This window comes from Temnothorax nylanderi, unplaced genomic scaffold, assembly GCF_030848795.1.
Source record: "Temnothorax nylanderi isolate EJ_2023f unplaced genomic scaffold, tnyl_v1.0 TNYL_tig0154_pilon, whole genome shotgun sequence".
NCBI lineage: Eukaryota > Metazoa > Arthropoda > Insecta > Hymenoptera > Formicidae > Temnothorax > Temnothorax nylanderi.
Genome location: NW_027249216.1, coordinates 179,339 through 203,119, shown reverse-complemented (window position 1 = coordinate 203,119; position 23,781 = coordinate 179,339). Strand labels below are relative to the sequence as shown.

The window sequence follows — 23,781 nt, the reverse complement described above, 5'->3', positions numbered from 1 at the left end:
AGTACGACTCGAGTATTAATGGGAAAGAGACTATAAGAGAAATAAAGACGCGATATTTTCCTTTATACCTAAAAGCTTTCGTCCGCTTCATTTACCGATGACGTGTGCTTAAAAATGGGACACCGTTATCAGTGAAGATGTTAAATCGTGATGTAAAATTATACATGTTCAATAACAGCGTAGCTGATCTCAAACGCTTTCTAATAACAACCGTTTTGAACGGAAATTTGATTAATATCTTGATTATAATTATTTTAATATCTAATGAATCTTCATAGATAATTCGACGTGATTTTTTAACCATTTTTAATAGCATGTTAACGATATCGCTTATGACAAGAGAACTAATGTTTTGACATTTTAATGAAGAACAATCGACACCAAATTGGCCAGAAACTCATTTAATATTATGTCTCGGTTCTCGAGACGTCTATACGTATTTTCGACTTATAACATATCATTTAATGTGTTCAATTTTACTTCTCGTGATATCTGTCGCTCTGTTTCTCTATCTCTCAAAAGATCGTCAAAGGAGATCGCGAGTTCGATCTCGTAGCGAGCGGACCTTTGCGCACTTTACTCGCCCACCACTCACCGCGTGTTTCCTCCCGTATTTTCCCGTGGACTCGTTTTACTCGATTGATTTTCCGGCGAGCTTTCCCCGCGCCGTGTCACCAACGGTCCGATTTCGCTCTTGTCGCGGCGTCGCGACGCTCGTTTACCGTCGCGCGCACAATCGCATACCTCTTCTTATCTACGAGTGAAACGGTATCGCGACACCATGCACGTGAACGCGCGAGTCGCTTTTCCGTCGGGATGAAAAAATTAAATAGTCGCAACCAGCCGCGTGTATTTCGTGGCCGATGGCGCCGGATCTGGCCGGTTCACTGAGCGAGGTAGACCGCGACCGATGCCTAGGACAATATTAGAATCGGGATCTCGACGCGGTCTCGTATACTCTCTGCCTCGCACTCTCGCCGGCTCGCACCTCGTCTGTCTCTTTTTCTCTCTCTCTCTCTCGCACCTCTCGTCTTGATCTTGGTCCATCCTACACGCTCCCCAAGGCTCCTCATCTTCCCTCCGTGTCGAGCCCGACTCGGCGTAATCCCGCGTCATCACGCACGGACGCAACACATGCGCGCGTCCGACACGCATCCCCGTCGTAAATAATTCAAATTGCGTTACTGACAGGCTTACTGTTAATACAACAAAATTATTATTACTAAAAAAATCGGGATAAAATATTGCGATATCTTCTCCGAGAGAAAAATCCAAGTCTTTGAATTTATCTTAAAATTCGCCTTTGAATACAAGACCGTCGTTTCCCAAGCGTTCCGTTGATGTATCAATCGTTTGACTTTGGAGCTACCTAGCTTTCTACCGGATAATTATGTGAAACGAGACGCCTATTTTTTTTTCTTGGGCGACACATAATACGACCGCGGTCCCTTGCACGAGGCCTTCTTACATTTCCGTTACACGTCGCACGTGCGTGTGGAAGGCGAGCGTGCAGGCTCGCGTTCCACTTATTCACGTACACGCGCGTGATACTTTACGCGTTGGTTATCGTTCGGTGTATGTATTATATACGATTGCGTATATATTCATTCGATATCGTGGAACGCACGCCTCGCGACGCGGCCTCGATCGAGAGATCGTTATGCAGATAACAATTCGCGACTCCTAATCGCGAGACAAGCGCTTGCAATTCCACGTAAGAGAAGCCGCCCCTTCTCCTGCACATGCATATAACGCGCATAACGTTAAGATAGACCGTGAAAATTTCGGGTCAACGATATCAGGTGCATGCGAAATAAGGCGATTCGCGCTATTCGGCACATGGGTGCGCCGCGAGGTGCGACAGGCGCGATTTTTTATGCGCATTAGGTCAATGTTAATGGACGCAGCTAGTTGGCCTTAGCCTTTTGGATCCCGGCAAGACGGCAAGAATAACGAGCGCTCACGCCGATGCCGGACACGTCCTCATCGGAATCTTGCCGACGACGCGCGACGGCTTAATTTCCTTCGTGACATTTATATCGAGAAGCAAATATATGATGCACGTATAGTATCTTCATTTTACTGAGCATTATTAGACGGAATTAAGATGGAACCTTCCGAGGATGATACTCTTTGCATTATTATGATTTTTTTCCGATAATGGGGATATTGTTCTGTAATTATATAAATTTCAGCACCGTTCATCAAACATTACGTCTCGTAGATAAAATGTTATGTATGAAAACGGAGCACAATCGAGACATCTTCGAGAGGACTCGGTTTGTAACAGCCGCGCGTGTTTTCGGACAGTATCAGGCTCCAGATTGCAAATCTGGAATTAATTAGCCACAATCGCCGCTCCTGTTACGACATAAATCGTAAACCGAGAGGCGTTGGTTACTATCCGAGTTTCTTGCGCGCTTCTCGTGTCTTATACTCTCGTCCGTTTGCACAGAAGCCTACTTGAATCATCTGCGACGTCAGCCACCAGTGTACTGAATGTTCGCAAAAAGAAGTCAGGCTGTGGCAGAATCCTACTTGGCGACGATAAATACCGATACACGGTCTGATATGCAAAGCGTATAAGAAACCCATCGACATTGTCACTCGGGATTAACGATTTAGTCGCGAAACTCTTTTCGATCGAATACGCGCGACCCTCACGTTTCTAAATCCCTTTCTGGAAAAAAAAAGAACACTGCCCTTCGGGGCAGATCCCGCAATTTGAGAACCTCTGGTGTAGCGGATAACAGCTCGGACTCCAACCTGGGTGGTCAGAGTTCAAATACCGCCCGTCATCTCTCCCGAGTTTTCTGATACACGCGCCCATCCACGGTGATTCAAAACTCGCTTTAGCCTGCGGCTTCCCGGGCTGTCGATAAACATCGATGTGTCGCAACATTTTCGAAGCTGTCGCAACTTCGGACATTAAAAGCTACGCGAAGTCGTTGCGCGGAGGATAAGGCGTCATCCCGAATCGCTCTCATCGTCTTTTCTTACTTTATCGTTATCCGGCGACTGACAAATACCTCTCTTCTGACAAGATTATCGAAATCCCGTAAAAAAAAAAAAAATCCGGCAGGCTTGAAAGCGTCGCATAGCGACGTTTTCTCCCTGCAAACCGAGAATCGCGTTACACTTTGACGTAACTCGCGCTTCTAATGGATGTCTGCATACATTGCGTAACGCAATTAGAGATTTGGCGTGGCGGCGGCGGCGCGGGAGGTCCGAACAAGACCGCAATCAGGAGGTATACGTGACTTTCACTTGACGTCGTTGCCGCCGACATGCGAAAACGCGGAGGCCTCGCATAGGACGCCGCGCTCGCCTCATCTTCCCGGCTTCTCGCGCGGTATTATCTCGAGGGAGGGGGTTGCAAGGGCCTTCGGGGATAATGGCGGTTGTTGGAGCGGGTAAAGATCAATTCGTCCGGGTAATAATGCCGGGCGGACACGCGACGCTGAGCGGAGCGTCGAAGGAGACCGCCGCCGCCAGCCGCTGCACCGAATATTGACGTTATCGAGCGGCGAACTGGGCTTAACTCTTAAGAGGCGGACTTTCATGACGGCGAGCTATTTATAAAGGCATGGCCGCGAGAGCATGTTTTTATTAACAATATGAATACTGTCTCCGGGTTCAGTGCACCGCGCCAGGCAAAACCCTTCGTTCGCTTACGATTAGCTCACAATCAGTCGCATTTAGATAAAGAGCTCGGCGTGACAATCTCTCTCGTGAAAGGCGTCCCTATTCTGTTTTTTTTTTATTTCTGTATACTCTATTTTATTTATTCTCATTCATATCTCTGCGTCCCTATTCTGTATTTTTTTTTTATATTTCTGTATACTCGTATTTTATTTATTCTCATTCATAGGTATCTCTGCGTTTTCTGCCTCGTCTACAACCCGTTACACTCTTTGAGCCGCATTACGGCCGCATTGACGTTACACGGCGCGCGAGCCTGCTGCAGGGAGAAGTACTCAGGAACACAATAAGCGAATGAAGCTTTTACGGATGGCCTTGCCTCGAAGAATGCGGCCTCGATCAATATTTTTTTCCAAGGTGTGTGCGCTCGTGTGCACGGAGCAAACGTTGGTGCGCGCAAATATTTGCGGAGCTATATACTTTCACGATACCCTATTCCGAAGTGGAGAACGTACACCGATTCTATCCGGGCCGGATCTAAAAAGGTTTTGATTTATATCCGGCGTGATGCGTTCCGACGAATCGCGGGATGTCTTTGCGTTTTCCAATCGCGCCTCGGGTTACTCGAGTATCACGAATTGGACGGAGGAAATCGAGGGATGCGCCGCGACGACGTCGCCAGGCGCTTCCGTTACACTTCGCCTTCGCTAATCCCGTCGTTCTCTGCCTATTAATCGCCGACGTTCTCGGATCGGGCCTTTTTGCGTACACTGGATGATTATATCCTGCGTGTTCGCCGATAAATAGCAGCGTCTGCTTCCCGAGTAGCGCCGCGAGCCACGGCCCTCGATTGAGAGAGAAGGCCCCGGCTCTCGCTCGGCAATTAAAGCCTCGGGCGTTCGCTTGAGTTACGATTGTTACGGAATTGGAGGCACCTTTCGAAGGAACGTAATCCCCACCGGCTGGCTGGGCGAGAGAGAATCCGATTCCGCGAAAACTATTCGCGATATTCGTCATACGAACGAGAGGTCCCGCGAGATAAAGAAAAAAGAAAGGAGAACTGGGTCAGACTCCTTTGATTCGAGAGACAAATGGTCGGCTTTTACGTAGGAATTATATTCTCCGAGATTCTTTTCAAAGATTCACTCAACGCCAGACCCGTTTAATCTGGATTAATTCTTATCTCGCGAGCGACAAGCGCTCGATCTATTTTTCCTTAATGTGCTATTTTCCTTCTTTGGCGCGCGCGTAATCGCAAATCGCAAATCGTGTTGGGATAAGCGTACCTTTTTCCGATACGTGCTCGGCAAACAGGCCCACTGTGCGTAACTCGTGTGAACCATTGTGGATGATTTTTCTCGATCGCGATCTCGCTCCTCTCAGCCTCTCGCGCGATTGTATCTCCGCGATGGTACTCCGGGTACTCGGCTCGCACAAACGCGCCGCGCACTTTCTTAAATCATCGTTGAGCACACACAATCCGGCCGTAACGCCGGATGCAATTTTGCCTCCACCAGTTGATACAGTTTCACTCTCGAATTGTCTCGCCTCGGGATTGCGAGAGCTGACAATTCTCGGTTTTCCTCCTCGAAAGGAAACACACGCACGTCTTGAGTGTCGAAATCGCGCTCGTTTCTCTTATTTAACGTCACCCCGGATGTTAAAGCGAGAAATTTATCTATCCTCGGCGCCGCCTAATCTCGAGACGCGCACTTCGAATATTCCACGACCGCCTCGCGAGCGTGGACTTCCGCGTTTCTCGGCCGCGCGCGACGTTTTCCCGGACCCTCTTCGACTCGACGCGCGGTAGTATCTCGTATACGCATAGCACAGAGCTTTCCCTGTTTCCGAGCGGTGAAAAAAACCGCTATCGAGTCCCGCACCATCGATAATGACTCAGGTGTCCGTTTCTGCTTTGAAATCGTTCGGTACATTCATCGTATTCCTTTTATCAGCGTCACTCTCACATTCTCGGCACTGACGTCGAAACAACGACGCAAATTTCGATAAGCCGTCCACAGTCTCTCCCCGTTTTCCGCCCCGCTCGTCCACGATATATCGATAGCACGGAATTAAAAGTCCATTAATAATACGGCAGATACGAGATCGAGGTACGCCCTGATAACAAGCGCGCGATCGCGAATTCGATGATTACGCGGTCTGAAGGAACACGTGCGCCTCGAACGAACGGCGGCGATCGGAGCACGTCTCTCGATCGCACGCGGGCGAGGAATCGCTGCCACTGGCCCAAGAAACGACGGCACGGCACGGCTGCTTCGACGCGGCGAAGGCATATGGGACCCTCAGGCCCGTACTAGCGAGGCTCTATCGAGACTCCGGGAAGGAAGAATGGAGTCCGTGGAATGCTCGGAGAAAGATAACGTGTTAAACAAAAAGATTTCACAGGATAATTTCGGTCGGACCTGTTCTTCAAAATTCTGATGATAAACCTATTTTAACTTTGAGGTATTTGATATCGACACTTCATATCAAAAGGTTTTGTGATCAAGATAGTAATAATGGAAAAGAGATGAAATCTCGTGAACGATGAAATTTTCGATAAGAAAAAACCGGAATCCTAGTTCCAAAGGATGCGAAAGGGGATAATTAAAATTTTTTTCTCCGGTTCTCCAATAAAATCTTCAGGGTCATTCGCGTCGTTCACGGCCCTGGCCGCTAACTCGTTCTACGACGATAAGTATCGGGAGTAGACGACAGGGCTGCGGAGAGGCGTAGCCCGCGCGTTATGCGGGCGTAAGTGAGCGCCTAGCCTCGAAACGGGGCGAGCATGGCACACACTGAACACTCTCGCCGCGGCGCGGGCGCGGGCGAGGGCAACGTCGACGAGGGAGAATGCAGGCCCGAGTGAGTCACTGACTCTCCCGGGCCGGAATGACCAATCAACTAAAGAGCGAGAGGCAGGGGCCCCTCCTGCGCCCGCGGAACGCACGCCACCGCAGACCGACGCGGCCTAACCGTCGTCATACAACACCCAACCGGGGTCGTATGTTGTACGAGTGGCTCGTCAAAATGCTATTAGCGGCCGTTTGCCCCTAGAGCCCATTCAAAGGCACTTCGCCTTCGCCGCGTGGAAACGCACGCCGCGCCGTCGCGTCGCGTCGCGTCGCGACGAGGTGGCTGACCGTCCCCCTCGTCGTCGATCCTCGCGCTTCGCGCTTTGGGATTACGCCAAAAAGGGCTCTTTAAACCCAGTGGCCCAGATACCCGCTGACGTAACATGACGGCCCTAAATCGTAACGCGCTCCTTCCTCGCATTTTTTAAGTCCTCGCGTGGTCTTGGAGCGGAATTTTTCCGCTTCGAAGAAGAATTTCTTAGCCGACGCGAAGTAATGCACGCGCAGCCGTTACGAAAGCGGACGTGCAATCAAGGCGCAGTAAACCTCTCCGCGAGATTCCTGACATAATGTATGTATATACGAAGAGCGTTCCTTCTCTCCGGGATAAGCGCTCCGGGATCGTAAACGCGGGTATCGTGATTGCCCGTCACGGCAATATATTCCCTGACCTTGTCGTTATCGCGCTCGTAGCGATAGGGAACAAAAGGTGTTATCAGGTGTTTGGAATTGCGCCTTCCATTATTCATTAGAGGTGAGCCCGGGCGGCGCGGCGCGGCGGCGGCCCTCGCATTTATTCGCGCCGCGGCCGCGCGGCGAAGATCGTCGGCAAATTTATGGCCGGACATCAAACTTATGCTCGCGATCGAATGCATACAATTATAACCGTGCCTTCGGCGAATGACGTACCTCGCCTCATCATCCCCGAAGATGTTTCAGTTTTAACGACACCGACATCTTCATTCGTTACTACTGTCATTATTATTATAAAGGACTTGGCTATTGTCATGTGGAGTTGGCATTTCTAAGAAAAGTTTCTGATAATATCTAACGTCTAATATCTAATAGTATAGATCTATACTATTAAATTCGTGTTAAATTATATTCAACTTGAATCATTTTTAACCATTCCTTTAGATTGCCACCGCTCTTACTCAATATGTCATTAATTTAATTGAATCAATGAAGTTAAAATAATAAATTTCGACACGCATGATGGTAGTTAAAAATAACAAAACGTTATTTAAGTCAAGGTATTGATTCAAATTTCATCCTTTAATATTTAACAGCGTATATGATTCGAACCTGTCAAATAGTAGTCTTAAAATATCGGCGCTTTAACCAGTGCTCCGAAAGATTGCTAACGATATTTAGTATCAAGAGAAAAGATATCGATGCTGGGACGGGGTATTTCTAAGGCCAATGCCGCAACCAGTGGCGTAGCGACGACACGGGGCGCCGACGCCTACTCTTATGCAGCCCGGTGTGCAGAGCTGCAAGCGTGCTGCGCGAGTCTGCAGGCGGTGGCGGCAGCGGCGGCGGCGGCGGCGGCAGCGATCGATTACTTTTACCGGTAGAAAGGAGCAAAGCGCGCGGTGGCGGCGGCGGCGGCGACTCCACCTCGTGTTCTCCAAGATTTCTCTCTTCCTCTCTTTCTCTCTTCTACCCGAGAATGTGGGCATATTAACGACAATGGTCGTTGTTGCCGGTGCAAAACACTTAGGTATTACAAGTTTCTATTAGCATCGCATGTCGCGCATCGAGGTGCGTTACTTGTCGCCGTTAACGTTAATGTTAGTGCGAAGCGGTTTCCACGCTCGCGGCTTTGAACAATGAATCGCGTCTCAGCAGCCCCGTTCTCTCTTTCTATCTCTTGCGGGCTAAACCGCGGAAATGCTCGTACAAATAATGTAATTTGGAATCATCCGACATAAAGTTAAATGCAGCGCTGCAATTTCAATCGTTGCGAATTTAAGCGTGATAAATTCACCGCACAAGATGTTCGGTGTATTTACACACCGAATGTATGAAAGCACAATTTACATCGAATTAATGTGTAAATATATGCAACTATAAATTTATTTCATTGCACGTTTCGGTATGTTTCAATGAATATTACCGTGCCGTTTCGATTATTCATCAATTATTATTCAGTTGCCAATCGGCTCGCACGTAATTCAACTCGACGTCAAAATGATTTTCGGCGGATCAGAATGTCGGGCGCGTTCAAAAGCGATCGGCGGGCAGCGCGGCGCGTTTGAAATTCCTCCAAGAAGCGAGCCCGTACAATCGAATCCATTGAGGCTAACGCATACTTTGCCCCGCGGCGAATATCTATTTTTAACTATAATGTGGCATCCGTGTATATGACTATCGCGGCGCGTCTACCGATCGAGAGTACCAAGAGTCAACGAGACTCGTCGTGGATGTCCAGCCGGAGTGTATGCACGCACGCGGTGAAACCACTCGTGAACGGGCGAGTGCGCGCGGCGGGAGATAAGTGTGAATTAATGGCCGTTTGCCCCGGGGTCGAAAGGTCGAGTACACCAAATTGATACCCCGTACAGCGTACAACGAGAGAGAGCAGACGCAGCTGCCCGTTTCTAATACCCGATACGCATATAAGCGAGCGTTCGTCGAATATCTACGCACGCCGGAAAAATTGCATTGAGCTGTTTAACCCTTCACCTCCCGCTCACACGCTCCACCTATAATGTGCATCCTACTCTGCGCGCGTTCGGCAGAACGTCGAGCCGGATCGTTCCGTCGACGGATGCGAAACGAGCTAACGTATCGACGATAAGCACTTTCAATACGATAAAACATCGGAAACATTTCTCGCAAACCCAAGTGAAGTCTGTGCCGTACGCCAGATGGAAACTTGCCGTTAGAAATCAATGTTTTCTCGGAGATTTGCGTACTCGGCAACGAGGAGAGAATTTCTCTATGGTACTTGAAGCAAAAGTAATAATTAAATAAAGTTTAATCTAAGAAACGCGCGAGCCAGGCTCATTTGAAATGCGACACGGCGCGGCGCCGCGGGAAGTGCGCGAGGAATAATAAGGTATGCCATAATTTATTTGCTTTCATAATAAAGTCCGTTACTCGAGCTCCGTGGATGAGCGCGGACGTTTAGTTTGACTTGGGCGTTACGACGAGCGAAACAATGACGTATTGCGGTGGTGCAACGACTGTACCGTGTTGCGTGTCTATTTTCGTTGGATTTAACCGCCGTCACCGCCCGACATAGCGGTAAGTTATCCGCGCGCGCTTCGCAGCAGATCGAAAATGCCGCGATTATTTATACATTCGACATACGTTCCGCAAGGCGAGTTCCGTCATAAAGAAGCCCCAAGATGTTCCGCGAAATTGCTACGAGTGAGAGGAAAAAAAATATGCGCATGAATTAAATCGGCGCTCTCCGCCAGAAGCGGTAGCGGAGCAACCGGTGTACGTATGAAGTTTCACTTCTGGTACACCTTTCATCAAAATGGAAAACACGAAACGGGAAACGCGAGGATATGCGCAATGCCGTCGACCGAAGCTGGAAATTCTGCTCAGAGTTTACGTTACACAAGTTACGAAGTGACAACGCAAGAAACGGGACACCCCGGCCGTCGGATTCTCGAGCTCCTCGGCAACGCAAACACGAGTCGCGCCAACTAATTCGCTCGGTAAAAGGTCGGATTTTGACGGCGGAATTCCCCGTTCCTCGAAGTCGATTGCATATCTCGGTTTTAGCGGAAAGGAAAAGGGTCTGACAGAGGCGGCGGACGTTTTATATCCTCGCGCGAGCATTATAACGAAATATCGCAACGCGGCGCGGCGCGGCGCGGCGCCCATCGGGAACGCAACGAAGGAAATCGCGAGAGTAGGATTCTGGAACGGGGCCAGGACGGTTGCTAGGACCTGAGATCGGCCTTAAAGTGAAATTTCAGTTTCCTCGTGAAATGTGTCGCTCCTGGCCGAACGGTCTTATTAACATTTATAGCGCGGATTTAACGGCGCGTTCGCCGTAAATTTCGCAACTCCCTGATCCCGTGGAAAGCACGCAGGAACAGCCGTTTTTCCCTTTAATCCTTGACGACGCGAAATTTGTACACGTCACTATTCGTATATTTTACAGGCCGAATTATATAGAGTAAAGTATTTGTAAAATCCACATACAATTTTAAATAAATAACTTTGGACATACACGGTAAATGTATGTACGCGATAAACGGCATTTGAAAACTTGGTTTCTGAAGTTTTTGTACGTATACTTGATATTAGTATACGTAGTAGTTAACGAATTTAAAAAAATTGTATTTTTATTTCTTCTACACTACATTGCGACAAAGTTTAAAGGATTAAACTTTTAAATACAATTTGCAAGGCCCGTTCATCACGTATACATCCAAAGTTATTAAAGTTTAAAATTGCATACGGATATTTTGTAAATATTCCGCATTTATAATTGAAGGTGCGCGAAACGCGAGCCATCGACGTAAAAATTGCGCAGCCAGCGACGTACTCATCTTGAGAGATAATTAGGCTATATGCGGTACAATTGTTAGCGCTCGGCTCGCAGTATAATAGCTAACAGGGTCACCGTGTTAATCAAGACCACCGGCAGGACGGAAGAACAGCGGGACGCAGCCTTTAATCCATTTGCGCTCATGAGCATAAACCGCCCCATTATCAACCGCGGGCCATTCCGGCGCGAACGAAGCGCAGGCTGAGAAAAAAAAATGGCACACGCCTCGTAAAGATCATTTGAGGTTCTTGAGTCCCTCCGACCATTTCATTTCGTTATTACAACGATCCGTTTCTGTCGCCGGGAATAAATCTCGATTAAATTCATTTCGTTCGTCCGCTCGCCGCGTTACGGCTCCTTCACCAATTACACTCGGACGCTTATGCAGTGTTCTCCCTTGATTGAGAGAGAGAGAGAGAGAGAGAGAGAGAGAGAGAGAGAGCAGCTCGCTCGTGTATAAGGATTAAAGAGACCGCCGACGCAAAAACGGATGGAAAAAAGCGTCGGCGTAATGCGCGCGAGAACGAGGCTTTGGACGATGACTTCCGCGGTAACGACCTGGCAAAGGAAAAAGAAAAAAGAAACAGAAAAAGAGAGGAGAGACGTCGCGTAACGCCAATCAACCGAGAACCGGTGTGTCGCGCGTTTGCCTTTCGCGGTGCGCAACGACGTGCGCTAATTGTGGTACGAGACGCTCCTCACGTTACACAGGTTCATACGATTGCGTCACGGATGCGTGCCAGTTTCTGCCTACGTGCGGCCTTGAAACGCAATGTCAATGTCGCGCGATACTCTTCCGTTTTCGTTTTCCTTCCGCGGTTCGTCTTCCGCCTTTGAAATGCAACTCGATTAGTCGAGATAATAATTTTTAACAACATGGACAAAAAGTCATCTTATCCCTATATCTATAGCCTTGGCCAAAATTATTAGGCACCCTCATAATCATTACGCTGTACTGAATCCCAGGAAAGACTTCTGTTGTTTAAAAGTTGTTTAATAAATTGGATAAAAATAAAGAGGAAATTGTCGGAGCTATAAGTGATATTTTAATTCTTCCAAAAGTAAATGTTATTTTGAAATACTTTATTTTAATAGGTTGCCTAGTAAAGTTTTGGCTAAGACTGTATTTGTCTTCTTATCAAGAAGTACAAATAAAAAATGAGCTTTAGTTTTTACTATCTTGCTCCATCGATATCAAACGCGTATGTGTCTCGTTCTTATTCTTGCTGATCTTATTATTTTCTTGGGTTGTACCTTGCTTTTATTCTCTCTCAAACTCACACACCATCGCTCACGAAAACGTGGCGATGGTACGTGATCGCAATATATTGAACTCCGGCGCTCGTGCGCTCGCTAAGTCTAAATGCAGCGAATTAGTCATTCCTGCGGGATCGACTCTCCTTAATTCGCCGGCGACGATATATCCCGTGTACGCTCGACGTGATACGAAACACAGTACGAAACGTTAATGCCGAACACGTGCTGCTCGCTCAAGAGAGGATAATTTTCTGCACAGACGGCACTGATAAGTGCTTAGACGGGTCGTATGTGAAAGAACGTCGTTGTACCACTTCGTCGAGCAACATTAACCGATCGGGTGAAGCTAAGCCTTGAATTAAAGCTGTGTACACACGGTGCCGGCGCGCGTAATCCTCGCGTCAGTGCTCGGCGGTAGCAAACTTGAGATTGCACGAAAGTGTTACAACAATGAACATAATAAATCATAATAAATTATAATAAAACATAATGAATTTTTTCCCTAAACTTGTAAATTTATGTAACGCCTTCACGCGTCCGTTTATAGAACAAATCTCTTCTTCATCGATCTGAAAACACGGAACAATTAATCGAACAATTAATCTGAACGCGGGATTTAATCGAACGTTAAACGTCGTAAATGTGTTGCGAGATACAACGCTCTGATCCTTGAGTAAACCTTAAGACTATCGTTATCGGAGGAAACTCTGTGAAAATACCGACGCGATGATAGAACATGTGTCTCGCCGAGTCGAAAATATACTGCAAACTGCCGCAATTTTAGCGCGATCTTTGACCCACGCCTGGCTAGGGAAGAATGTTTCCGCGTCCCGAGCTCGAAGTGTATATCGAGCGTTAACGTTGTAAATGTTATATTCGCGTCACGCGCACGATACGCAATTCAAACAAAGTTCTATTTCACGGCGCGCGCCGCAATTTGCGCGCACGTAGCGTTTATGAATCATTTGCCGCGTCACAACATCACCTACGTTACATAACAAAAGGTCGCGTGTCGTGTTGTACAGCGGCGGACAAGCCGCACGTGAGAAATATCCTCGAAACTGAACACCAAACGAAATTTTTTTCCAACGCGATTCTGCGAGCGCGACACGCCACTCGCAACGTGGCGGGATCGAAATTCGATTAGTCAGAAATGCTGCTGACTACAATCTTAAAATATAGCGGGCTATATCAAGCCTCAATCCCTAAATAGACAGATAGGCAGATCGGAATTTAATTCCAAGAACGTCGGCTTGAGAATCGCGGACGCTTGCGAGACATTCGTCAACAACACTGTTAAATATTAAAGGATAAAATTTAAACCAATATCTTGAGTTAAATAACATTTGGTTATTGCTAACTACCATGTATGTCGAAACTTATTATTTTAACACAAAACAGAATTATTAATTCCATTGGTTTAGTTAAATTAACGACATATCGAGTAGGAGCAGTGACGACCTATAGGAATGGTTAAAAATAACTCAAATTGATTATAATTGGACACTACGAATTTAATAGTGTACCAATTTTAACTGCGCAGAAAGAGAATGATTCCGAATGGTTCCGCGTGCTAGAATCGCGAGATCGCCATCTTCCACGCCTTCGCTCCAATTTGCGTTATCTTTATAATCAACGTTAGACACGTGGTCGGATCGATAAGGGAAAATTACGCGCTCGAACAGAACGAGATTCGCCGGTATTATAAAGGCACGTGGCGGCAGGTAGAACGATGCAAGAAAGTCACGTCAAGGCTCTTGTCGTCGACCTTCGCCGTGGCTCGATCAAATCGTAACTATCTGAAATCGTAGCTAGTAGCCGTTCCGCGAGCGGAACATTTCAGAATTCCGCGCGTCGTCTTGTGATTATGCATACACGTTGAATATAAATCACCGATCTCATTTTAATTTACCGTCGGACAAACAGGTAGCCGCGCGTTTATATCTCGCTTGGATTTTCTAATCGCGCATTTAAAAATTACACAACTCTTTCTCGTTGTTAAATATTAAAGGATAAAATGTAGGCTAATACCTTGAGTTAAATAACACTTCGTTATTTTCAACTGCCATGTTTGTCGAAATTTATATCATTTTAACGCAAAACAGTATTTTAACTTCATTGGTTTAATTAAATTAACATTGTTTTAGTTAAATTAGCAGCATGTTAAGTAGCAGCAGCGGCGATCTGTAGGAATGGCTAAAAATGACTCAAACTGAGTATAATTTGACACTACGAAATTAACAGCGCTGTACTATCCTGCATGTAAACTAATATCTTTCTAAACAAAAATATGAAAAGTTTCTATTCTCATAAATTAAAAGAATTGTCCATAGAACAAAGTCTGCACGTAAGTAGATCCGCAATGATCGCGAAGAAAATTACCGCGGCGAGTTGGAGAATTGCGCGATATTTCGTCTTGAATATGTAACATAATTATCTTCGTGAAAACAAGAAATAGGACGTAGTTCTATGTCCGTAAACTGGAAGAATCGTTTATAGAATGATGGAGCTGATACGAAAAGTGGGTATATACACGGATTTGCAGTGGTCGCGAGGAAAATTACGGTGGCGCGTCCAGTGATAATAATAAAAGTATACCGCGCGACACGGGGCGGATCAATGCAACTTTTTCCACTCGCGCGATTATCTCTTTTCACCGCTCACGGTGATAAACGGGGTAAGCCCAAGGATGGGACCCAAATTGGATAATAGCGAGTAGCAGAAGCTGCGTGCGTTCTCAAGCGTCTTTCTCTTTCCTCCCATTTTATTTTCTTTATTTTTCCCCGCAATCACGGCGCTTTCGCGAGGAGCGCGACAAACTCCGGCGGAGGTATATCCGACGGATAAATTCAACGAGTCGCGAATGTTGGTCGACATTAATAATGCGACGAGTCGGAAATGCGGATTGAGCTATATACGTGTAATGCGTTATTTGTTAATTAACGATTTTAGCAATATGCCTTCATCAAATATTCAAATTCGGGATGTAATATAATTATGATTACATATACTAACTCCACTCTGCACGCATTGCGTCGCACATAAATTACACGACTGACGCGCCTTGCTTAAAAGCAAGCAAATAATTACTATCATTAATAACAATTAACATCATGCGTGGAATGATCAGGCATACAATATTTCGTTATGCAATAATTACAGTTTTATGCAATATATATATATATATATATATATATATGATTATAATGTATCGTTTGTACATACATCATTTTATCAAAAAATACAATCCGCTCCGTACATGGGTACGTGATCTATGATCTATGTTCAAGATAATCTTGCAAATATATATTCGTTTAAAAAATCGCGCGATCACGTGACCGCGAGAGAAAACATTTACGCAGATACGTTCACAGGCTGCAATCTTTCAAAGACGAAAATGCAATTATTTCGATTCCGCGATCACGTGACCGCGAGACAGAATGTATCGGTGATAGTGTGATACGTTCACTCACCCTGGAGATGCGCAGGGGTTGATGCGTGTCGCAGCCGCCGTGCATGCGGAAGCCCCAGGGGGACCCGCCGTAGAGGGTGACTTCCCTCGCGCTCATCCCGCGTCGACACCCCCGCTCGCACCGTCGACACGCGCATCCGGTCTTTCCCGCGTCCCGTCACGTCGCGGCGACGCGTCGCGTAATAATCGTGTATGCGCGGCTAAGTTCGCGACACTCGAGCCCGCATCGCGCGGACCGCCGCGCGGGGAGGAGGGGAGGGGAGGGGGGGGGCGAGACGACGGCGACGCTTCTCGGCGTGGCGTAACGCGCGCGCGGCGCCCGGTGACGGTTATCACTCGCGGTTTTATCACGTCACGGACCTCCTCGCGTCACCGTCGAAACTCCGGGTGGTCCGGCGACGCGAAATCAGGCGCGAAATCGCATCGTCGTCGACGACGGGTCCCGCTTACGCCCACCGATGCAAAACGCGACGTTAAATCGCACGCACGCACGTACGCACGCACACGCGCGCGACCCACACTCGTTCGTGGCTCGCGTTGAACTGACGGCGCGCGTCCTTCCTCCCGCTCCCACCCTCGCCATTACGCCCCCGCGCGCGTAGTCGCGTAGTAATCCGCGCGCGTACGCGCGCCCTCTCACCCTCCCCGCCCACCCACCTGGTTTCGTACTCCGCGGGGGTGCGTGGCCTCCCCAGGACCAGGACCGCAATTCGGAGGCTTCTCCCGTCGCCCCGAGCAGAGATTCTCTCTCTGCCTCGCGATTTTCTCGGATTCGTTTGGCGAGATCATTCCTGGAATTTTGCTTTTATTAGAATCTCTCTTTGACTTTTGTTAGAATATTTTCTCGAGAGAGGAAAACGATTCGTCGCAATACGTACGATGTTCTGATTTTTTAGGCCCAGAGTTCTCCACCGATACCGTCTTCTATATCCCGCACGCGCTTTTATTTTTTCCTTTTGCGCTTTATCGTTGTTCTCCACACGACGCGTACTCTCTCAACATTTTCACGGGCGATCAACACTGACTACCGCCCGTTTATCACGGATTCCCTCCCGTCCTCTCCCATCGAACGAAGAAAGAATTTGTTACGTGCTTCGATAGTCCTAGAACAACTCGTTCTTTTTGTTTCTTTACCGCAAAAGACTATTCTTTCTTCTTGATGTCCTAGAAAATAAAACATATTAGTTAGATATAATGTAACCGCACTGTAAAATACTAAATAAAGGATGAAATTTAAACCAATACCTCGAGTCAGGTAACATTTTGTTATTTTTAACTACCATGTGTATCGAAATTTATTATTTTAATACAAAATAGTATTAATTAACTCTATTGTTTCAATTAAATTAATGACATATTGAGTAGGAGCAGTGGCGACCTACAGAAATTGTTAAAATGACTCAATTTGAGTATAATTTGACACTACGAATTTTTAACAGTGCGTAAAGATGAGATAAAATATACTTTTATATAAACATTCTTTAGTTATAGCGTTTAATCCCTTTCTGGAGTTTCTGGAACGTCATTCTCGATTATAAAGCATTTCAAGAAATTCATATTCTTTTATGCTTAGGGACACGAAAATGGCGGAATTGGGGAAGAGGAAGAAGGAAGGAAGGAAGGAGGGAAGGATGTCTGCAAAGGAAGATAAACGCGTCGTTGCGATTACATGGTCGACGTCAATTTGTAAAACAGGAGCAAGTAGTTATACAATATATTGAAATAAACGTCTATAATTTTATCTTCTTACCCATTTCATTTCACTTTCATTCGCTACATGTACATATACTAACGCGATGAAAGCCGGACTGCCCGGACTCCATCTTGTCAGGAAATTTTCGCGCGATCGCCAAAGTTCGTTCGCGCGGGAAATGCTGGCGAGATGGCGTAACGGTCCAACGTCCAGGTCGTCAAATGTCACTATCAAGTGACTTTAATGTTAAAGGCGCGTCCATACGAGGGTTTTAGGGGATTTCGATAAACACGATCCGCCAATCGCGAGGTCCGGGAGGCGCCGATCGTTGGCTGTCGTACGTTGAGACTCATGAGAGACGAGCATGAAATTATTGAAATTGTAAATTGTACCCGTGGAAAGCCATGACATCGGAAAACATCGTGCACGCAACGGAGAAATGAGGCGTACCACCGCCGCGTCGTGACGTCTTCGAGGGACTTGGCGCTCGGCTCGGGACTGGCTCGGGACAACGCACGAGGTTAACTCCCGCCCGGGGGACACGCCGCCGCGCCGTAACCAAATGGTTACGATCCCGCGTTATAACCTACGCCGCGTATGCGATCCCAACATCAGCTGATGAGCTCGACGTAACTGCGCGCACGACAGCCGGATTTTCCAAACGTTTCGCACCCAACGGATACTCCCACGGACGGGCGAAACGTCGCGATGGCAGACCTCGCCCTGGGGGAGCTCAGCAGCGATCAAACTGAGAAAGTACTGCAGTTTCAGGTACACGCTTCTCCGTTCGTTATCTTAAGGTCACGCGCCTTACTCCGATATTCGTTATCGTGAATAACGATATATAATGATTTACCTCCAGGATCTCACCGGCATCGAAGACCTCTCGGTATGCAGAGACGTTTTGCAGAGGCACAACTGGAACCTGGAAGTGGCGGTTCAGGTACCGTACATTATCTCCCTCGTGTATCTCTCGATCTGTTCTTGCGGCGTTTCCACCATTCACTATATTTCAATATAATTTCGTATATTAAACGTTATCCGAAATGAATAACTGAATAAAGTTGTATCCTTTCTTTGTTTGTGACGAGCAGCGGCATATTTATTTATTATTTTATTGTTGACAATTTTTCAATATTGCCAATGGATGCCTTATGTAAGCGTCACACGTCACATACAAGCTCTGATTTATGTTATTCAAAATGCTTCTTGTGTGCAGGAGCTTACTTTGTGTGTTGTAGGAACAATTGAACTTGTACGAAGGCAGACCATCCATGTACGCACAGGACTCGCGTGCCCGCCCACCACAGGTTGTAGATGACAGTAGTTCCAGAATTTATTTTAGTTACCCAGGGAGCTCCGGTGGAGGCGGCGGTCTCTTATCCTACATTTTTTCCATGTGTTACAATCTAGTGAGCAGTATCCTACAACTACTTTTTGCAATATTTAAGAGAAATGTTAGACCTGGTAAGTAGTGTATACAACACAATAATGAACGTTACCGTTCATTCCGTTACGAGTCAATTTCAATTTCTTAAGAATCGACAAAGAGATTTATGTAGGATATTTCATTATTGTGCTCAAAATAAATGTTTAGAAGCAAATTTTTCTCTAAGCTACTTAGATTCAATTAAAACCTTGCAAGATAATAGTAATCTACTGATTACAAATTGATAAGACTTAATCTCGATAATTCAAGATTATGATAATCATTATCCTTGTCATCGTGTACGTGTAGATTTATAATTCATGCACTGTAATTGAAGCAAATAAATAATATCTTCCAAGTGTCCGCCGATCCAGTGGAAGATGTAGTCAACTTTATTAGATCGTATGAGGAGCGTTACGGTAACACTCACCCAGTATTTTACCAGGGCTCCTACAGCCAAGCTCTTTCGGACGCGAAACAAGAATTAAGATTTCTGTTGGTATATCTGCATAAGGATGAGACTCAAGAAGTCGACCAATGGTGCAGGTAATCCTATGATTACTTGCAATTACTTTTTTAATAGATAGCATGTACATAAAGTATATAATGTGATGAGAAATGTATCTTTTCCAGAAATATATTGTGCGATCCAGAAGTGATACGATATATAAATATCCATACTTTGTTCTGGGCATGTAACGTCAAGTCCGGAGAGGGTTACAAAGTCGCGGAAGCACTCAAATTGGGTTCATATCCCTTTCTAGCGCTGATCGTGCTAAAGGACAATAGAATGACAATAGTCGGTCGGTACGTAAAGCTAATGGTGTCTACATACTTTAAAACAAACATTTGTGTATTATTTCAATATTTACAATTTATTTAACTTAGTACATAAACTTGTTTTTCTATCTTACAGATTGGAAGGCGCACCATCTTCAGCTGATTTAATGTCGCGATTGCAAACGATCATAGAACGTAATGAAATTAATCTGATCCAAGCACGTCGAGACAGGTAATTGGAATATTTCGTAAGATTTAAGATCTGGAAATAAATCTGGCAATGATGCAAAACTTGTGTTACCTTTTGAAAATCTGCTAATATATAAAGATTGAGGAAATGAATGTTATTTATCGTATCTTTTTATTGGTATTTTAGAGCGGAACGTAGCGCGGCGCAATCGCTTCGGCAACAACAGGATCGCGCTTACGAGGAGTCGTTGCGCGCGGATCAGGAGAAAGATCGCATAAGAGAAGAGGAACGAAGAGCACGCGAGGAGCAAGAGGCCCGAGAGAAGGAAGAGTTGAACGCTCAAGAGATGGAGATACAACGTATACGTCTCGAGAAAGAACTAACTATTGGCAAAGTGCCCCTCGAGCCGCAACCATCTAATCCCAATGCGTGTCACCTTCAAATTAAGCTTGGAGAAAGAACGATGAAAAGAAGATTTCTTATGACTGATACAGTCAAGGTATAATTGCGAATATAAACAATCGTAAACATGAATCAGAAATATTCTTAATTAATATAATATGAGCAATTTGCAGAAGTTTTTTTTTATTAGACATTCGTACATACATAATCGCAGCAATCATTTGTTATTATTAACTTAGCGAAATAATGATATACAATGAAAATAGGGGTTATTTTCTTATCTTTTTCAGGACGTTTATCACTGGATATTCAGCCAACCAGATTCTCCAGCGAGTTTCGAGATAACAACGAGCTATCCCAGAAGAGTCCTCTATCCTTGTAGAGACATCTTGACTCTATCGAATGCCGGTTTAACCCATAGAGAGGTCCTTCACGTTAACGATCTAGACGACTAATTGCAATCATTTCAATACGACATTCTTCAAGTTTTAGTATCATTCCACAGGAAAAATGATACTGTCATGTGAAAGACACTTGTCAAGAGACACAAGCTCATGCAGCTTATATACACAAAATGTAAACACACACACATACACACACATGTATACATAATATATATATATTTGATACATTCTAGTACTTTATGTGAGGTATACTTTACTGGATGAAAAATATGATTGCATATGATTGACACGAAATATACCAAAAGATAGGAATAAAAAAAAGGGGGAAAAAGGTGTGTCTGTAATTGCAGCTTATTTAAATTAACAATCGGTACTTTGACCATCGCATTTATTGAAAAATGCATTTCATATAAGTGAAAGAAGAAATGATAGATAGGAATATATATTAAAATTTTTTTTTGCGTAACAAAATGATCTCGTAAAAAAATTGTACAAACCATTTCTTTTATATCTCTCTTTCGACACTAACACTAAACTTGTGTCAATATTAAAAGAGCAATGATATGTATGTTACGATTGAATTTCGACGCTTGGATAAATTTCATGCGTCTACGTGTTTCATGCACACTCTTGTAAATTTGTTCCCTGTGTCATACACAAAATTTGTCTAATATATAATTAAATATGTAAGGGGGAACACAGAACATTTTTTTATATATATGTTTATTGTGCAATCAGTTCCTTATCAATAACAGGCGCATTCGTTCGATACTTCTGCGGTCCAGAATAAGTAATATCAAGAGAATAGTTAATAAATTCTATGAATTCCACATATATGTAGATTCCGATAGAAAAACTTTTGATTGCCGATTTTTGTAAACCAATTATAGTATTATATCCAATGGTATTCACATATTTTGATTTAAAAATGTGTAACGCGCCTAGTTATACGTTCGATGTCTGGTACAAAAAGAGCATTGAATTTTATCGGTTATCAACCGGTATAGTCATATTTATTTCTAGAACAACAGCGACGTTGTCCGTTTCACAATTTTGCGCAATTGTTTCCTGTTGTTGCATCCGATAAGTTCTTTTTCTTTTTATGCTGCTTATAAAGGATATAATATATTTCAGTTCTAACCAAATGTTCCCAGTTGCAAGATTTATTTTTTTGGAATTTTATATAATGTACATTTAACTGAATTATGTACAAATTCATCATTTCGTCATATCATGTAAGTACCCTGACGTATTTACAGTAAGTAGGCATAAGTATGCCGGTTGCGGGAGATTACGAGTACAGATATTCCGTACGCCGTTAGCGATATTTATCAGTATCTGAGTCATCGATAAGTGGTGTCTATTATTATTAAAGTAGGAAACTGACATTATATTACATAAAATAATTTTCTTTTAAATAATTTAAAATACCAATTGATTTATTATATAATATAACGCAATATTTCAATAAAATTAGACACCAAGAGATACGTATCGCATGTTAACGAGGTACAGAATACTGTTTAGGAAGAAATCAAGTCAGGTAGACATCCTATTTCGGATGGGTTTTGGATTTTGGCGAGACTTTTGCCCTCTCCTTGGAGCATTGCGCGCGACTGTAAGCGCGCAAGGTGTTGTATACTTTGTTGTTCAGTTTGACATCAAAACCACCCGTGTCTCCCGTGTCGATTCCCGGTGGGCATTTTAACAGTCGGCAAGCATTAATCCTGGAAGACATTAAGATGTCGTGCTTCGTAACAATCTGACAATCTTTTCCCATCTTCTTGTAGCCGCAGCGTGGTATCGAGGCGTATTCTTTCTCTATGCTCTGAAAAAAAAAAAAAAAAAAAAAAAAAAAACAATTAGCGTATCTTAATAAGCGAATGCCTATTATATGTTGATACATTGTTGTTAATGATATAAACAAGTCCTTAATCCATGCGGTATCTGTACATATAAAAGATATCTTATGAGTGACATGTATCATTGCGCAGCACTTACGACAAAACGATCGAAGTCTCTATTACTGTCGTCCACGTTAGAATCCACGTTATCTTCATCCTTAGTATCGTACAAAGAGCTACGGTAATTGCTATATGAGATGCTCACTGAAAAAAGAAGGAATAACTTTAGACAATCGCATAACTTTAGACAAGGGATTGACGTATCTCTTGTCACCTTTCGAGTCGCGATTGAACTTCTCTTCTGTACGCTTCAACATCGTGTCGTACTCGCGATTAAATTGAGTTTGTAACAAATTTGCTATGACCTCGTCGTCGCCAGTGTCACTTGCCTCGTACGTTTCTCCCACCGTTTTGTCCGCTTGAATTGCGTTGTCCTCGTCAAAATATTTCTTCAGCTCCCTGGCAATACATAAAGCGAGACTTCAAACGGAGAAATTATACATGACAAAACTGTTTCAGTTTTATGTTTTGACCACCAACTTGAAATGTTAAATGTTTCAAAGTCACGGTATTCTCACGACATAACGAAGGTCATCCCTCGCGTATATTTTATTAGGAAATACTAAGTTTTCACGATACACTATTCAAGTTTAGCACAAGTTGAGTGGAAAGCTGAGAATTTTGTAAGGTCTACTTACGGAGGAGCGTCCGATAAAGATAACTGGACTCTCGTCGCAAGCAATATTTACCTCTCCTGCATGCTCGCGGCCAATTGTTCCGTCGTGATATCTAGTAGATTGACAGGACTCTCAAGGGGTTGTATTTTCGCCCACACTTTCGGAGTTGCCATTGCCGTGATCGACCGGAACGAAGTGAATTTGTACAGGCACGAATAACGACGCGTCGCCCGCACAGAAGTTGGACGAGATAAATATGAGATAAATAAAAGAGTTCCAAGTTCCAAGATACTCCACCCCCTTGTTTAAAAACACCTTTCTTCTTCTTACGCGTGCCAGAGAATGTGACCTGGACAGGAACGTTCCTGCCTCGGTCCCCCCCGCCGAGACACGTCGCGCGGATAAAACAGCATTGCTTTCCTTTAACTTCTTTGGGATTTGAATCTCGGCTTATATAATCGCGAAATACATATCGACAACTCGTAAAGACAGTCAGCTCTGGATAAAACGTCCGCGATTATCAAATGGGCTGAAAAGGTCTGCAGAAGGATGCGTATTTG

The 23,781-nt window shown here is 44.8% G+C and overlaps 3 protein-coding genes across 20 annotated transcripts in view; 1 reads left to right on the top strand and 2 right to left on the bottom strand.

Annotated features, from left to right (window-relative positions):
• The window catches only part of LOC139777565 (sorbin and SH3 domain-containing protein 1-like), a 75,736-nt gene extending 59,437 nt beyond the window's left edge, over nt 1–16,299 (bottom strand). For 11 of the 16 annotated variants that reach the window (XM_071715076.1, XM_071715064.1, XM_071715070.1 and 8 more), the window contains exon 1: nt 15,744–16,298. In XM_071715076.1, the coding sequence (XP_071571177.1) occupies nt 15,744–15,839 (96 nt within the window). In that variant the 5' untranslated portion in view covers nt 15,840–16,298. Of the gene's footprint in view, nt 1–4,928; nt 5,200–15,743 lie in introns of those variants that run through there. The other 5 variants (XM_071715080.1, XM_071715082.1, XM_071715084.1 and 2 more) reach the window with 4 other exon arrangements.
• Faf2 (Fas-associated factor 2) lies at nt 9,604–20,865 on the top strand. 3 transcript variants are annotated; one of them, XM_071715101.1, is made up of 10 exons: nt 9,604–9,749; nt 17,316–17,439; nt 17,688–18,206; nt 18,298–18,378; nt 18,677–18,902; nt 19,224–19,410; nt 19,498–19,671; nt 19,781–19,876; nt 20,021–20,333; nt 20,527–20,865. In XM_071715101.1, the coding sequence occupies exons 3-10, from the start codon at nt 18,144–18,146 to the stop codon at nt 20,689–20,691; spliced, it is 1,305 nt and encodes a 434-aa protein (XP_071571202.1). In that variant the 5' UTR covers nt 9,604–9,749; nt 17,316–17,439; nt 17,688–18,143; the 3' UTR covers nt 20,692–20,865. The 3 variants fall into 3 exon arrangements, with proteins under 3 accessions (XP_071571202.1, XP_071571201.1, XP_071571203.1); XM_071715100.1 differs by having other exon boundaries at nt 17,316–18,206; XM_071715102.1 differs by lacking the exons at nt 9,604–9,749; nt 17,316–17,439; nt 17,688–18,206 and having other exon boundaries at nt 18,655–18,902.
• Nucleotides 20,866–21,787: 922 nt separating this feature from the next.
• Nucleotides 21,788–23,626, bottom strand: LOC139777575 (serine/threonine-protein kinase RIO3). Its single transcript, XM_071715104.1, has 4 exons — nt 23,294–23,626; nt 22,819–23,003; nt 22,642–22,748; nt 21,788–22,468 (listed from the first exon to the last, which is right to left on the bottom strand). Exons 1-4 carry the CDS (start codon nt 23,392–23,394, stop codon nt 22,193–22,195), a joined length of 669 nt encoding a protein of 222 aa, XP_071571205.1. The 5' UTR covers nt 23,395–23,626; the 3' UTR covers nt 21,788–22,192.
• Nucleotides 23,627–23,781: the final 155 nt, after the last annotated feature.

What these genes read in the sequence shown, in the direction of transcription:
- LOC139777575 (XM_071715104.1), bottom strand. Translation starts at nt 23,394, where the DNA reads ATGGCAACTCCGAAAGTGTGGGCGAAAATACAACCCCTTGAGAGTCCT. An exon ending in GCCGCGAGCATGCAGGAGAG is followed by an intron (nt 23,004 to 23,293) that starts GTAAATATTGCT and finishes ATGTATTGCCAG; the next exon opens with GGAGCTGAAGAAATATTTTG. An exon ending in GAGACTTCGATCGTTTTGTC is followed by an intron (nt 22,469 to 22,641) that starts GTAAGTGCTGCG and finishes TTTTTTTTTCAG; the next exon opens with AGCATAGAGAAAGAATACGC.
- Faf2 (XM_071715101.1), top strand. Translation starts at nt 18,144, where the DNA reads ATGGCAGACCTCGCCCTGGGGGAGCTCAGCAGCGATCAAACTGAGAAA. An exon ending in ACCTGGAAGTGGCGGTTCAG is followed by an intron (nt 18,379 to 18,676) that starts GTACCGTACATT and finishes TGTGTGTTGTAG; the next exon opens with GAACAATTGAACTTGTACGA. An exon ending in TAAGAGAAATGTTAGACCTG is followed by an intron (nt 18,903 to 19,223) that starts GTAAGTAGTGTA and finishes ATATCTTCCAAG; the next exon opens with TGTCCGCCGATCCAGTGGAA.